The following is a 14,689-nucleotide window of genomic DNA, read 5'->3' as shown; positions in this document are numbered from 1 at the left end:
GGAGGCAGAGTGGTCCCGGGGGACCAAGGGCAGGGCAGCACGTGCAGAGGAGGGCCCTGGAGGCTTGTCATTCTGGGGACGCAGCTGAGCCTGGCTGTGCTGGGTGGAAAGGGGAGATCCAGGTGCCTCGGAGGCCACATTGGGTTCCAGCCCTGTGGGTGGCGGCAGCAGCAGAGGGGTTTGGGCTGAGCTCTTTTGGGGCCCCCACTCCTGACCTCTGGGCCATACTTCTGCCTGGGCCTGCAGCTCCCCCCCCACCCCCCCACCCTCCCCAGGAGGGTGGGGCACTGGGCTGGAGAGGCCAGGCCCTGAGCCAAAGTCTCAGGCACCTCCCCAGCACATAGTCAGGGTGGCCTGGGCTCTGGGGTGGCTCAGCCTGTTTCTGGAGTTTGGGGACCTGGGCTGGCACCTGTTCTGGGACGGGAGGCCTCTGCAGGAGGCCATCCCACAGAGGCAGGTTTGTGTGTGGCCTGGGCACATTCCTGGGTGTCCTGTCAGCCATGGGTTGGGCAGGTTGACCCTTCTGGGTCCCCAGCAGGGACTGAGGATTCCTGCTTCCTGGTGAATCTTGGAATCACCCACACATTTGCCCAAGGACTCGCAGAGGCTTCCGGACACGCCTCAGGTCCCAGGCTTGAGGGCACTGGAGCAGGCAGGGGCAGAGGCCGGTGTGCAAAATCTGTGTTCCCCGGGCCAGCCGGACACCCAGCTGGCCTGACCCCTGGCCAGCCGGACATCCAGACACGCCTCCCCTTGACGTCCTTCCCCTCCTCGTCTGACCTCTGACTTCAGTCCTCTGCAGCCCCTTCCTCACCTTGGAGAAAAGTGGGCTGCCTGAGCTGTCCATGAACCAGCCAAATAATCCACATTCCTCCTCTTCATCTCAGATGAAGTGGGGTGGAAGTGCCATTATTTCTCTTAAAAAAATATATGTCTAAAGGCTGAACTGTAGCTCAGAGCACTTGCCTGGCACAGGTGAGGTCCTGGCCTTGATCCTCAGCACCACCAAAAGGAAAAGTTCCAATCAGCTTAGCCCGGGATTCCCCTGGCCACTCCTCACAGACTTGGTGACTTCCTCTCCCCACTCCCTCCTGCCCCCTTCACAGCTGTCCTCCGAACCCCTTTTTGGGAGGTGCTGTCGGAGGAGTCAGGGCAGGGTCCGCAGGTTAGGAAGATGGTCTAGGTCGCCCTGGGGAAAGGGAGCAGGGGCAGAGTGTCAGTTTGACTGCGGGGCCGGGTGGGGGGCTGGGTAGTGGGAGGCTGAGGGGTCACAGGCAGGCTGCTAGGAAGGGGGAGGTGGGGCCAGGCAGGGTTGGAGGGGGGTGCAGGGAGGGAGGAGGGTTCCCTGGCAGTGAGGTGCTTCCAGGCCGCAGCCCATGGTCTTTGGACGCCCCCATGTGTCCTTGTCGGGAAGGGCACAGTGCCTGCTTGCTCAGCTGAGGGTCTAGGGTTGTACCCTCCTGGTCCCTTGGCCCTTCCTGTCCCCATCCCCTGTTGGTCTCCCAGCTGCCTGAGCCCTGGCCCAGCCTTCCTTCCCAGGGTGGCTCCGCAGGACGGACTCTCTGAGTGTCCTCACAGGGCGGGCCAGAGCTGCCGGCACCCCCACTGACTGTAAGGACACCCGGGCCCTGGCATGCTGCTCTTGGCCCACAAGCCTCACCCCTGGGCCCCTCCCCGCTGGCGGCCTCTTCCTTGAGTCCACCTCAGGCCCCTCTTGCTTCCTCCCAAGGGTGACCCAGACCGTGGGGGCTGCCCACGGAGGTGCCCCCTGCAGCTCCCTGCGTTAGTCTGTGGTGAAGAGGCAGCTGGCCACCTCCAGCGATCTGCCCACAGCCCTCACTGATGCCTTCTCTGGCCCCTTCCTACTGCCCCTGGGACCCAGGACTCACCCCCAAAGGTCCCTGGCTCTGCTGACACCTGCATGAGATGTCCTGGTCCATGGGTGGCTCCGCCTCTCTCCCATGTGGCTTCTGGGCCAGCAGGTGGGCGTGTGAGACGGGTGGGGCTCCAGGGTGGAGCCCGGGATAGGCCAGCCCCAGTGGGTGCCGTGTGGCTGGCCTGTCTGGTGATGAGGAAGTGAGTGGGGTTGGCCTGTCAGGGACAGCTTTCTGCCCTTCCCAGCTCACAGCCCTGACCTGCTACTGTGCCTGCTATGGTGTCCCGGGACCAGGTCCACCTAGGCCCCAAGTATGTGGGCCTCTGGGACTTTGAGGCACGGACAGATGAGGAGCTGAGCTTCCGGCAGGGGGACATCTTCCACGTGACCAGGAAGGAGGAGCAGTGGTGGTGGGCCACCCTGATGGACTCTGCAGGTGCGGCCCTTGCTGAGGGCTATGTGCCCTGCAACTACCTGGCAGAGGAGGAGGCCGGGGAGTCCGAGCCGTGAGTGTCCCTGGGCTTCGAGGGCTTGTGGCAGGGCAGGCAGCTATGTGCAAGAGTGGGCAGGGGCACTGGGGGCCTGGGGCAACTGGGAGTGTGAAAGACCCTGGCTCTGTCCTTCCTGCATCCCATGATGGGCCGTGTGTCCAGATGGGCCCTGTCTCTGGACCCTCCTGTCCTGGCACTTGGGAGAGCTGGGGGTGTGGCTCTGTGACATTTGGAGACCATGCTTCCCTAGGACACCCCACAGCCACTCTCTGGTCATGGGAACTGCTCTGCTGGACCTGGAGAGGAAAGAAGGGTCCAGGGTGGGCTTTTGGGGGACTGGTAACCAGTGGCAAAGTCTATGAGGGAGTCCAGGGCTCTGGGTGTGAAGTCTGCTCACTTTCCCGACAGCCGGAACCAGACATGCAGCCTAGTTATGGGAGCGGGAAAGCACCTCGGCACACCCATTGGCCTGCCAGGGCCAGGTGTGGGAATGCGTCTGTGAGGTGTCCCCTCCCAGCAGCCACCTGGCTGTCCCTGTTCCCACCACAGTTGGGTGCCCAGGAGGCTTTGATGGATGACAGGGCAGCTGAGGTGGGTAGGTCCACAGTACCTGAGGACCATGGCTTCTGGGGTGCACTGGGGGCCCCTCCCTGAGCAGGGCCAGGCCAGAAGTCTCCATTGGCAGGGCTGATGGGAACACATGGCAAACAGAGCCCCCAACTGGATCCACTCACCTTGGGAAATCACCTTAAAGGCCACTTGGACCTGGTCTTTCCAGCGCCCTTCAAAGACCTCCCTAACAGGACGGGTCCCTGCTGCCTGTGTTTCTGAGAGCCCAACTCTCCTCAGCACCCACATTGAGCACCTACTGCATGCAGAAGATTGGGAGTATGCATAGGGAGATGCAAAGCAGTGCATCGAGCTGCAAGTGGGTCATCTCAGAGGCAGAGGGTGTGAGACGTGAAGGGTTGTAGGGTCCAGGTGGCCAGCACACAGGTTCAGTAGCCCTTAGGCCCAGGACCCAGCATGCATGAGGTGTGCAGAAGAGGCAGGGTGGGCAGAGGGTAAGCACTGAGGAGATAAAGTTTCATAGCAAATGAGCGGTCGACCCCTCGGGGCTCTGGGCCAAGGGTATCCTCAGGGTGGGCCATGGCTCTTGAGGGAGTCAGTGTCGCCCAGGGAAGGGCAGAGGTCACCTGGGAACTCTGAGGGCCCCACCCTGCAGTCCACAGTCCAGGGCTTGTCCATGCCCTCATGCTGAGAACCAGTATGTGCTGTGGGAGGGTGCATGTGAGCAAAGCTACAGCCGTGTCAGTGTGTCTGCTTGTGTGTGCTTACGTGTGCGTGAATGTGCAAGTGCATCTGTGTACACGTGAGCTGAGCACACACACTGTCGCATGTGTGCGTGCCCTGGTGCACTGTGAGCACACTGTGGTCACATGTGCACATGTGTGAGTGCAATGTAAATGTGTGTGGTGCTTCAGTGTACTTGTGCCCATGAGTGTGCGTGCTCAAGTGCTGTGTGCCTGGGAGCCCTGCTGCTCAGCTGAATTCCTAAGGCTGGGGCTGTGCCTCTGTGCCCTAGTCCTGCAGTAGAAGGACCACAAGCCTACTGGGGGTTCTGACCACAGACAGGGCCTTGGGACAGGATGGGAAGTGCCTACCCTTCTCCTGCCTGGGTCATTGGTATCCAGAACCAGCTACTGGGGACTGCATGGGTAGAGGCCTCTGCAGGGTCCAGGCAGCATGGGAGGGCAGCTTGTTCAGGGCTGGGATACGGGGTGGGTGGGGTTGGGTCAGCTGAGACACAGGCTGTCTCCTCCCCTGCAGGTGGTTCTTTGGCCAAATCTCCCGCTCAGAGGCCGTGCACCAGCTACAGGCGGAGGGCAACCCCACTGGTGCCTTCCTGATCCGGGTCAGCGGGAAGCTGGGAGCAGACTACGTTCTCTCTGGTACAGCCTTCTTAGCCCTCCATTCGCCTGTGCCTGCTTGCCAGGGCTCCTTGGCTCTAGGCCCTCCTGGCCATACACACCCAGCTGCCCTTGAACTTCGAGGTGTGGGATATCTGGTGCTCACCCAGGCAGCTCCGAGCCTCTCCACCTGCCTCCTTCGGGGCAGAAGCCAGAGTGACTCTCACTGATGGGAGAAAGCTCTCTTGAGGGCCTTTCCTGCTGGCCTTGCCTGTGGCCGTCCACTGTTGGGAGCATCGACCCACAGGTGTCTGGCTCTGCAGGGGTGTGTGGGGAGATTAGTCTCCGCTGGCTCTGGAATCTTAGTGGGGCTGGGAGTGTGGGCAGCCATCATCCAGGCAGAGTTGGGAGGTCATCCTGGGGCAGGGCCCAGCAGGGCCCAAGGAGGGTGAGTGCTGTCCAGCAGTGACCATTAGACCCTAGGCCCTTGGAGCAGGTGGGGTGGGGAGCACGCAGGGTGGGGACGGGCTGATGGCTTCCTCTGTCCTGCCACCCAGTGCGGGATGCTCAGGTCGTGCGGCACTACAGGATCTGGCGGCGCTCTGGCCGGCTACACTTGAACGAGGTAGTGTCCTTTCTCAGTCTGCCTGAGCTCCTGGACTACCACAAGGCCCAGAGCCTGTCCCATGGCCTGCGGCTGACCGTGCCCTGCTGTAAGGTAGGCCCCTGTACTTCCATGGTGTGGTTGCTCAGGGCCAGGCAAGGTACAGTGCAGAGCACGGGTAGAGAGGGGCCAGGAGATGCCCCCCTCTCCTGGTCACTTTTATAACCTGACCCACCAGAGGTCAGCTGAGCTCCTGCTGGGTCCTGGCTCTGGGAAGCCAGGAAAGAAGGGTCACCCTGGCCACTGGCCTCAGGAGAGTCACTGGTGGGGGCAGGAGAGAGACATGTGCATGGGCCACTCAGACTCCTGAGCTGCCCCAAGGTTAAGGATAGACCAAGGCTCTTCCTGAGTGCAAGCCAGTGGCAGGGCCAGTGTCCCCTCCCTTCCTGTGCCTCCTGCCTGTCCCTCCAGCATGAGTCGGAGCCCCTGCCCCACTGGGCCAACTGGGAGAGGCCACGGGAGGAGTTCACGCTCTGCCGGAAGCTGGGCGCTGGCTATTTTGGGGAGGTCTTTGAAGGGCTCTGGAAAGACCAGGTCCGAGTGGCCATCAAGGTGATTTCCCGAGGTGAGTGGATCCAGCTGGGGGTACCTGCAGCATGCCCGAGGGGTGCCACCTGTGTCCTCACCTGAACACCCTGATCACAAGACAGAGGGCTGAATTCTCCAGGTAATGGAGAGCCACTCAAATGCATGACTGAAAATCTGAAAAGGTCCACCTGAAATCTGCCACAGTCCCTTTGGACCCCACCCTGAGGAATCAGGGCCTGACACAGGAGGACCTGGGAGTGTCCAGCTCTGAGGCTCTGGCTCAGGCAGGGAGGGACGGAAGCAGATGAGGCCCTCAAGGCCTGGGGTGCTCGGGGCCTGACTGTGGAAGTCGGCGTTTCCTGAGCGACCCTGTGGGGGCTGGGCCTCTTGCTGGGCGCCTCTATGAGGGATGTGCCCACCAAGGCTGTGCGTCCCCAGACAACCTCCTGCACCAGAACACCTTCCAGCGGGAGATCCAGGCCATGAAGCAGCTACGGCACAGGCACATCCTGGCGCTGTACGCCGTGGCGTCCCTAGGGGACCCCGTCTACATCATCACGGAGCTCATGCCCAAGGGGAGCCTGCTGCAGCTGCTGCGGGGTGAGTGGGCAGGATCCTGGGCCCTCTCTTCCCTGCATGAGAGTGACACGGGCTTGCTGGAGGCCCTGGGCAGCAGGTGAGAAGCGACCCCAGCCAGACACCCAGGGAGCTCTAAGACACACATCATTGTTTTCTGGTTTAAGAAATGACCCAAGAGTGGCTATGGCTCAGAGGTAGAGCACTTGCCTAGCCCGTGCGAGGCCCTGGGTTTGATCCTCAGCACCACATAAAATAAACAAATTAAAGATATGTGTCCACCTATAAGTAAAAATTAAATATTAAAAAGAGAAATAACCCAAGACACAACAAATCTACCATTGTGCTCCTTGTGAAAGTTTCACTAAGTACAGACAAGAAAAGCTGTGTCAACCGAGGCCATTTCACAGAACATCTGGCACAGCTGGCAGCCCTCACAGAGACCTGCTTCAGTCCCCAGCTCATCTCTCCTCCTGGACTGTGGTCCCTCCTGCTGGTGTTTCAATGTGCACAGGCACTAATGTGCCCCCCATGTACGCATGTGTGCACACCGACCCTGCATTCTTACACACATGCACATGTACATGCATGGACATGCCCACACGCTTACACGCGTGCACACCCACAGCCAATGCATCATACACGTGTATACAAGAGGACGTGCCCACACAGGGACACGTGCCCACACAGGGACACGCATCTTGCTATCCCAGGTCGTTGTCAAAAGCTCCTGTTTCCTTCAACACAAAAGCCAAGCCAAATGCTGGCCACTAAGATGGCCTAGCTGGACAATGAGATGGGAGGAGACTCCCCAGGGTAGGGTGCCACCCAGCCGTGTGCACCTGGGGTGGATATGTCTAAACACCACAACTCTGAGACACTAGGCCCACATTCTCAGGCAGGAAGTGATCACTGCAGGTGGTCTCCGTGGGATCCAGTGTTCTTCAGAAACAGTCTGGAGTGTGGGGAGCCCTGCTCCTCCATCTGGAGCAGCTGAGGCAGAGCCGAGCTGCCATGGTCTCCGCCTCTGGAAAGGCTGCCCACAGCTACACTGTCAACCAGGCCAGCTGTCCTTGGCTCCAGCTGAGGAACAGCAGCTGCAGAGCCTCACAGCTAGCAGGTGAGGACTGACCTTGGCCTCCTGTTGCCCCACAGACTCTGATAAGCAAGCCCTGCCCATCTCGGAGCTGGTGGACCTTGCATCGCAGGTGGCAGAGGGCATGTGCTACTTGGAGTCACAGAACTATGTTCATCGGGACCTGGCTGCCAGGAACATCCTCGTGGGGGAGAACAATATCTGCAAAGTGGGGGATTTTGGGCTGGCCAGGCTCATCAAGGTAGGGCCCTCAGTGGGCAAGGCCCAGGGTAGGGACCCCCTTTCCCATGGGAACCCAGAATGGGCAAGACGAGTTGGTTACCAATGCTGTGACCACAACTGGCAGGGGTTCTGTCCACACAGCATGGCCTTAAATCAGAGCTTCTCACACTCGGGGTCTGAGCCCTCTGGTCTAGCAGCAGTGGCCACCAGTGGCTCAGACAGTGGTCAACACAGTGTGCTGTTGACTTGCCCACCCAGACCTCAGCTCCTACGCCTGTGTGCTGTGGGGAGACGGTGCAGGCAGTCCTCCATGGCCCACCCTACCCTGTCTGATTGCAGGAGGACATCTACCTCTCCCATGACCACAGCATCCCCTACAAGTGGACAGCCCCTGAGGCACTCTCCCTAGGGTATTATTCCATCAGATCTGATGTCTGGTCCTTCGGGGTCCTCCTCCACGAGATCTTCAGCAGGGGTCAGACACCTTACCCAGGTACTGGCCCCAGTGTTCCTGACTGGGCTGACCCTGAGTGGCCAGCGGGGGTGGCGGGAGGTGCTTCCTCGACAGCCTCACCTGGAACACCACACCTGTACACTGGCTGAGCATCCAGGAATGTCCATCCCTGTGCCTGGGGCCACTTCCTGGAGTCACTGTCCAGGGGGAGGTCCTTAGAGGCAGACTATGCTGGAAAACGTCCAGGACACAGTGGTGGTCATGCTTCAGAGAAGGCTTCTGGGGAGGGGCGGCAGGCCACGGGGTGTGGCTTCCAGGTGGTGGAGGGTAGGCACTGGCCTCATGGTTCTTCAGCTCCTCTTGTCCCACTGGCAACAGGCATGTCCAACCACGAAGCCTTCCTGAGGGTGGACGCTGGCTACCGCATGCCTTGCCCCCTGGAGTGCCCACCTCCCGTGTACGGGCTGATGTGCTCCTGCTGGAGCAGGGACCCAGAGCAGAGGCCTTGCTTCCAAGCCCTGTGGGAGAGACTCTCTGGCTTCACCAGGTACGAGAACCCACTCTGAGCTGCCTTGGGGGCTGCCTGGCCAGGTCCTGGCTGTCCTGAACCTCAGGAGAAGTGTGATCCTTTAGCTTACTGACCTGATGGTGGGCACAGCAAACAGCACGAGGGGACCTGAGGAAGCAGCAGAGCAGCTACATGACTCTGACAAGCAGCAGGCTGCAGGCCTGGCCCAATGCCCTCACTGGCCATCTCCCCAGCCGCCAGCCTCCAACGTGGTCCTCTGGCCACAGATGAGCATACCCAAGACCTCTCAAGAAAAGCATCCTTTTGCCTTTGAAAGTTTTCTATGCCATCTCCTCTACAATCTTAGTCGTCGTCCTAAACAGACTTCAGGGAAGTAACCATGGACACAAGAAAACTGAGATGAAGTCTAAGAAGTCTTTTTCTCCAGAAAAGCAGCACAGAGCTTTATCCAGTCTGGGCAATCGGAACCTCTCATTTTTGACAAAAACACAATTTGGTTAAAAATACGGGTGGAGAAAACCCACCATGTTTGTCTCTGGGTCACTGATGGTCTGAAGGGAGAGCCTGGTGCGGCCTCCCAGATATGAGTGGCACTGCCCCTCTAAGGGCGTCCCCACGCTGGTCTATAAAACCCCTGGGGGGGAGTTCTACCCAGATTGCTTGGAGAAAGTGAGTGTTCATATAAGTATCCCCAAACTCAGAAACACAGCAATGATTCTCTTTTTTGTACCAAGGATGGAAGCCGGGGGTGCTTAACCACTGAACCACATCCCCTGCTTTTCTATTTCTTTCGTTAAGTTGCTTAGGGCCTCACTAAGTTGCTGAGTGAGGCTGAGGCTGGCTTTGAAGTCGTGATCCTCCTGTCTCCACTCAGTGGTCAAGTGTCCCTCGGTTCAATCCCCAGTATCCCCCAAAAACAAAGCAACAACAAAAACCCACCGGTCACCCTATACCCAACACCTGGGTGGCTCCCCTGCAGAACACCGGTGACAGGGAGACGCATGCGCTGGAGCTCCCACTTGGTGTTGGGGCCTCAAGAGACGTGGAGCACTTGAGTGCAAGGGGTCTGTCTGCAGGTGCAGCAGCTGTACTGAGGACGACGTGACGTGCTGGGAACTGGCGTCCCTCCAGTGGAGGCTGGCGGGTGTGGTTCAGTAACTTCCTGTTTTCCCTGAGAATCTAGGGTTTCTGAGTTTGAAATCATGGTTTATAGTGGTTGAAACCATTAGAAATAACAAGGAAACAAGACAAGTATGATGCTCTTTGATTGGCTGAGAGAGGTAGCGATCAGCCTGTCCTAAAGCAGAGGGACTGGCTGTCACAGGGGCATGCATGGAAACAGACCCTCCCCTCCTGTAACCAAAGCTCACTAAGTCAGCCTCAGGGGTGACTGCACAGAGGTGCACTGGAGCTGGCTCTGTGAAAGGCCCTTTGTTATGCCTTGGTGACTGGCCAGGAGACAGGACTTTGCTTAAACACAGCTTCTTGGGCTTCACTGTTTTTTACTAGGTCTTCGATTACTGAAAAGCATCTTCTCATGATCAAGAGGGCCAAGTATGTAAACTTCTAAGTTTGTCTTTAAAAAATCTTTTGTCAATTTGATTAAATCAATTATCAAACCTTTTGGCATGACTGACAACATCTAAAACCAAAGTTTAAATTAAGTCCCTTTGATCTTGAACTTTGACCTTGAGTTTCCAGAATGCCCCCTGGACATAGCCAGAAGTGGAGGTGGTGTACACCAGCAACCCAGGAGGCTGAGACAGGAGGACTGCAAGTTCAGGGGTACCCTCAGCAACACAGTGAGGCCCTCACTCTGAATAAAATATAAAAAAAGGGCTGGAGATGTTGCTCAGTGGTTAAGCGTCCTCCACCCCGGGTTCAATTCCTGGTACCAAAAAATAAATAAATAAAAATAAAAAGGGCTGGGGATGTGGCTCCGTGGTGGAATGCCCTGGGTTCAACCCCCAGTGTACAGAGGGGTGAGAAAGTCATCTCAGCTTACACAGGAGAAATTAGGTTCATCAGGCTCATTTGTGCTCTCCAACACAGCCAACCCTTCCCCGGGCTGCATTTACGTAGTCTGTGCTGCAGTTGGTGCTGATGAGGGCTGCAGAAACCTGCTGTCATGTCAGCACGTTGTTGCCATAGAAATAACCACATTTCCTTGTCAACTGCATAACTGATGTAATCAACTCATCAGATCTTTAATCATGGCTTTCTTAAGTTCCTTCACATTCACCGACATCATAAGGAAAGCATTTGCAATCAGCTACGGTGCAAATACTTCTCCTTCAAGGTCCCACGGAGACTGACAGGTGCTCTAGTACAATCTTCTGGCAGTGTCAGGGGGACAAAGGACCCTGGAGAGAACTGAGGGCTCAAGGCTGCCCCACGACGAACCCACAAGGATCACCAACCCAGAACAGAATCAACTGGCGACCATTTTTTTTTTTTAAACTATTTTAACATTGCTAGTCCCTTACTATAGTTTTCCTGATTTGAGGACCCCGCCTGCAGCAACTTGGGAAACACTTGTGAACAAAGGCAAAATATTTGTGCTTTTTCCCCTGATCCTTCTAGAAGTCACAAAGTATTAGCAAGCATCCCTGCTTTCAGGGCAACATAGCCATCTGTGTGCCAAGGCCCTGCTTTCCCTGGGACAGACACAAATGTGGATGCTGGCTGTTGCCAAACTTGGGCTGTGGTGTCCTGTTTCCAGCTGCAACTAGACACATGGACCTCATGGTCCTTGGGAAGAACTGGCATGGGACCTTGGAGACATAACGGCCTCAGAGTGAAAAAGGATGTTGCTTCCTGCAGGCCTAGAAACTCAGAGATGCATTAGGGAGACTGGTAAGAGGACCCACCCCACCCGACCCCTGCCACACCCAGGCCACAGGGGCAGGCCCAGGGCTTGGCTTCCTAAAGCAGCAGCATCATGTCCCTGTGTTCTTTTGATCCTGTTATCTGACTGCATCCTGAATACTTGTCTCCAGTATATGGCTACCTCTCCCCACACCAGCATTTCCAAATTCCAAGATTATAGCTTAGAATCACTAAACATTAAATCTGTCCCTTTCCTGAAGCTCTAGAAACTGTAGCTGGATGACTTGGTAGGGACTTAAATCATGACTCATGTGTGGAACACCTTGGTGACACCCCAGTAGCAGACCAGAAAGCCGGCCAGGTGCCACCTCAAGATGCTGCAGGCCCAAGGAGTAGAATCTCTGGGCTCGACAGGCCTTTGAGCTACTCTTACCACAGCCTCTTCCTTGATCCCTGACCCCATGGGGCACGCACAGAGCCCAGCTGTGGGGAAGCCAGCACCTCCGAGAGGGGACAGACTGTGTGCTCCCACTGGATAATGCTCCCTGCTCTAAACTGTTAGATCTTTGGCTCTTCCCAGGAAGTTCCCACATGGGACTTATGCAGCTTGGAGAAAACTGAGAGGACAGTGGCAGCAGGAGGCCACAGATCCAGGGGCATCACTCTCTGGCTTTCTCTCCCAAGGTTCTCACAGGGTGGGCGTCTTGTCCTATACTGAGTTGGAGCTCAGAGCTTCGGTCCTGAGCACCTAGGATTTCAGATCACGGACACTTGGCCAGTGGTCTTGCAGACATCTCAATCCAAAAAAATGAGTTTGAAATCAAAAGCATTTCAGGTTAAGCTTTTCGGGATGATAACACCCAGATTACTGTTTTGGGTCTTCCTTCTTAAGGATTCCGTATCACATAAGACTTGAACTGTACGACTCTGTATGCTTTTCTCTCGTTAACCTGTCCACTGTTACAGTGTCTCAAGAGATGAAACTTGGGGAGGGTTTCTACAGCTGCCTCTGAGGGCCTTGTCCAGATGCTGTGGCTAGAAGGACTTAGTGGGGCCCAGGCTACTCCTTGGAATACTCCCTCTCCTGGGTCCATCTGAGGGGGAAGGAGCCCCCACCTGCTCCAGCACTAGCCGCCTGGCCTGGGAGTCTGAATGAAGCTGCATCCACACTACAGGAGCCTGGACTCCTACGGGGAGGCAGGAGGGAGGCTCAGCTATCAGGGACCAGAGGCCACTGAACTTCCATGGACTCTTGTAGTGATTTATAGCACAGGGGACAGGAGGGCCTGCTGAGTCCATCCACAGCTCTGTTCCCTACCTGTGGGGGCTCCCTGACCTCTGCTGGCCTTAAGTTACCCTGCCTAGCTCTTCTGCCCACCAGCTACACTGAGGCTACCTGTGGAGCCTCTCCACCCCACCCCTCATGCCTGCAGCCCCCAGTCTCAGCCAGTCCCGAGCATTGTCAAGGTTGGGGACAACACCTCTGCAAAAAGCAACTGAAAAGGCCAGCCTCAGTCCTAACTACCCCACCACCCTCCCTGGCATTAAGGGATGGCCTTGTCAAACTCTTCCCAAAGGAGTTCTTCATGGGACATCGAGTTTCTCTAGCAGAGGGGTCACACAGCCAGGACCCCAACCTCCCACAGTGGCCACAGCAACTGCCCTGAGTTGTCCTTGTCCAGCTCCAGAACTGCCTGCCATTCTGAAGCAAGGCACCCCATCTGCTTGGGCCCACTTGTATGGGACATCTCATCAGACCTGAGATGGGGCCTCACGGTGAGGTCCCTGAGAAAGGCCCCCAGGAAGATCTGGTAAACAGGACCAGCCTCTAACAGAGGGACCAGGAGAGACTAAGAAACCTCTCAGACACACCACTGGGGCTGCCCGCTCTTTGGAGTTTATTTTCTGCTTGAGCAAGGCACAGTTATGTGGGTCAGAAAAGCCCACTGTGATTTGGAAAGAAGGGGTCTCTTGCCTGGCGCCTGCCATCTCCATGTGGAAGAACCCAGCTGGTCTCTGCTTGCTGTAGCCCATCTACCCTACCCGCTGGAGTGGGCAGGATTTGACCTAGCACCTTGGAAGCCCCAATCAGGTCAGGACTGAGACCCAGTGCTGGCCTGACTCGGCTGGTTGACTGGCTGCTGCTTCGTGGTTTCTGGAGCCAGGCCGCTGGTGACCATGCTGGTGGAGGCCTGGGTGGATTCCGAGCTGGGGGAGAGCAGGTATTGTGTCAGAAGCTGACTTTGTTTTTGCTGCCCTCCCACCCCAGGAAGGGAGACTCACTGCTCTGGAGACTCCACCACTGTGGCCATGAACGGAAGAGTGGACTTCCCGAAGAAGAAGCTGGCCCACCAGTGACCTGGGTCGGCCTTGGGGAGACCTGAGAGAAGCAGAGTGGGTGATGAGCCTGCTCTGGACTGGACCCCTCCCCATGCTCCGCCTGGCTGTGCAGGCTGGACCTGCTCTCACCCGGGTGGTGGGGGATGGCCTCCCCAGGGTACTCGGCACTTCCGCAGGAGCTGTTGCTGGACGCGGAGCCCAGGCGGCCTGGGGAGGGGAGGACAGTCAGCAACAGGGGCTTCGCCGGCAGCAAGGGGCAGTGCTGGGCTCCGTCGGCAGAGGTCGGCAAGGGGCTACTTACGCCGGTAGTAGTCGTGGGTGGCCACGAGCGAGCCGCTGGAGGGGATGGCTGCCATGCTTCGCCTGTGGGCTGGTGGAGACCTGCATGGGGCGCGGCCCTGGTCACGGCTCCCAGGAGCGCTCGCTCGCAGGGCCGTCCTCCACCCGCGCCCAGCGGGGCTTCCGGGCGGCTCCAACCAGTCCCGGCCGGTGCGAGGCCGAACAAAGGCGCCTTGTGCACCGCCCAGCTCGCCCTGGCCCAGCACCCGCCCGCCCTCCGCCCACGCGCCCGTACCTCGGAGGCGACCCCTCGCAGCCCCCGGTGCCCGGTCACCGGTGGCGGGGCCTAGGCGCTAGGCCGCGGAGCCCATCAGTAACAGAGGCCGTAGGACGCCGCTCCTCCGTCCAGTCCCGGGCGCGAGGTACGCACGCGCGGAGCGCTACGGGGCGGGGACTGGTTTGGGCCCCGCCTCCCAAGGCCCCGCCCTCTAATGTTAACCCCTTCCCGCCCGCTGCTAGGCCCGATCAGCCCCACCCCGTTAGGCTCCGCCCCGAGACCCCACCCAGCCTGTTTGGCTCCGCCCCGGGCTCGCCTGCTTTAGCTGGACTCCAGTCTGCCTGAGGCCGTCGGGGGCGCGTCCCGGCCTGGCCTGGGACTGGAGTGGTTATAGGATAGGCCCTGCCCCAGTACTAGGACTGGTCTCTGTCCCCACTGTCGCCAGCGAAAGAGAGGGCATTTGCCCATGCATGTCCCTGATGCTGCATCTCTCTCCCCAGGTGTGCCCACTGCGTGGTGCCCAAAGGTGCTTCAAGTCCTCCAGCTCCATCCTTCTGGGGCCGCCTGTGTGCAGCTGGGGAGCCTGCTGTGTCCCTCACTGCTTTAGAGCCTGCGGCC

General features: G+C 58.2%; 2 protein-coding genes across 5 annotated transcripts; one reads left to right on the top strand and one right to left on the bottom strand.

Moving 5' to 3' along the window:
* The first annotated feature begins 1,328 nt into the window (after nt 1-1,328).
* On the top strand, nt 1,329-10,840 carry Ptk6 (protein tyrosine kinase 6). 4 transcript variants are annotated; one of them, XM_040274811.2, is made up of 9 exons: nt 1,334-2,382; nt 4,198-4,319; nt 4,835-4,995; nt 5,353-5,506; nt 5,908-6,069; nt 7,201-7,382; nt 7,703-7,856; nt 8,196-8,364; nt 8,451-10,840. In XM_040274811.2, the coding sequence occupies exons 1-9, from the start codon at nt 2,153-2,155 to the stop codon at nt 8,461-8,463; spliced, it is 1,347 nt and encodes a 448-aa protein (XP_040130745.2). In that variant the 5' UTR covers nt 1,334-2,152; the 3' UTR covers nt 8,464-10,840. The 4 variants fall into 4 exon arrangements, 3 of the variants coding, with proteins under 3 accessions (XP_040130744.2, XP_040130745.2, XP_013214040.2); XM_013358586.4 differs by having other exon boundaries at nt 8,196-10,840; XR_005729176.2 differs by lacking the exon at nt 8,451-10,840 and having other exon boundaries at nt 1,330-2,382; nt 7,201-7,856; nt 8,196-8,333.
* Nucleotides 10,841-13,050: 2,210 nt separating this feature from the next.
* Ppdpf (pancreatic progenitor cell differentiation and proliferation factor) lies at nt 13,051-14,248 on the bottom strand. The gene is made up of 5 exons (XM_005325326.5): nt 14,090-14,248; nt 13,817-13,896; nt 13,645-13,722; nt 13,459-13,555; nt 13,051-13,383 (listed from the first exon to the last, which is right to left on the bottom strand). Exons 2-5 carry the CDS (start codon nt 13,869-13,871, stop codon nt 13,269-13,271), a joined length of 345 nt encoding a protein of 114 aa, XP_005325383.1. The 5' UTR covers nt 13,872-13,896; nt 14,090-14,248; the 3' UTR covers nt 13,051-13,268.
* Nucleotides 14,249-14,689: the final 441 nt, after the last annotated feature.

Source organism: Ictidomys tridecemlineatus, chromosome 5, assembly GCF_052094955.1.
Source record: "Ictidomys tridecemlineatus isolate mIctTri1 chromosome 5, mIctTri1.hap1, whole genome shotgun sequence".
Lineage (NCBI taxonomy): Eukaryota > Metazoa > Chordata > Mammalia > Rodentia > Sciuridae > Ictidomys > Ictidomys tridecemlineatus.
Note: the sequence above shows the minus strand (reverse complement) of the source record. Positions and strands in the feature narration are given on the sequence as shown.

Coding starts and splice junctions, on each gene's coding strand:
- Ptk6 (XM_040274810.2), top strand. CDS start 2,153: ATGGTGTCCCGGGACCAGGTCCACCTAGGCCCCAAGTATGTGGGCCTC. Junction 2,383..4,197: donor GAGGCCGGGGAGTCCGAGCC/GTGAGTGTCCCT, acceptor CCTCCCCTGCAG/GTGGTTCTTTGGCCAAATCT. Junction 4,320..4,834: donor AGCAGACTACGTTCTCTCTG/GTACAGCCTTCT, acceptor CCTGCCACCCAG/TGCGGGATGCTCAGGTCGTG.
- Ppdpf (XM_005325326.5), bottom strand. CDS start 13,871: ATGGCAGCCATCCCCTCCAGCGGCTCGCTCGTGGCCACCCACGACTAC. Junction 13,723..13,816: donor CACCCACGACTACTACCGGC/GTAAGTAGCCCC, acceptor TCCCCTCCCCAG/GCCGCCTGGGCTCCGCGTCC. Junction 13,384..13,458: donor GTGGTGGAGTCTCCAGAGCA/GTGAGTCTCCCT, acceptor GCTCTCCCCCAG/CTCGGAATCCACCCAGGCCT.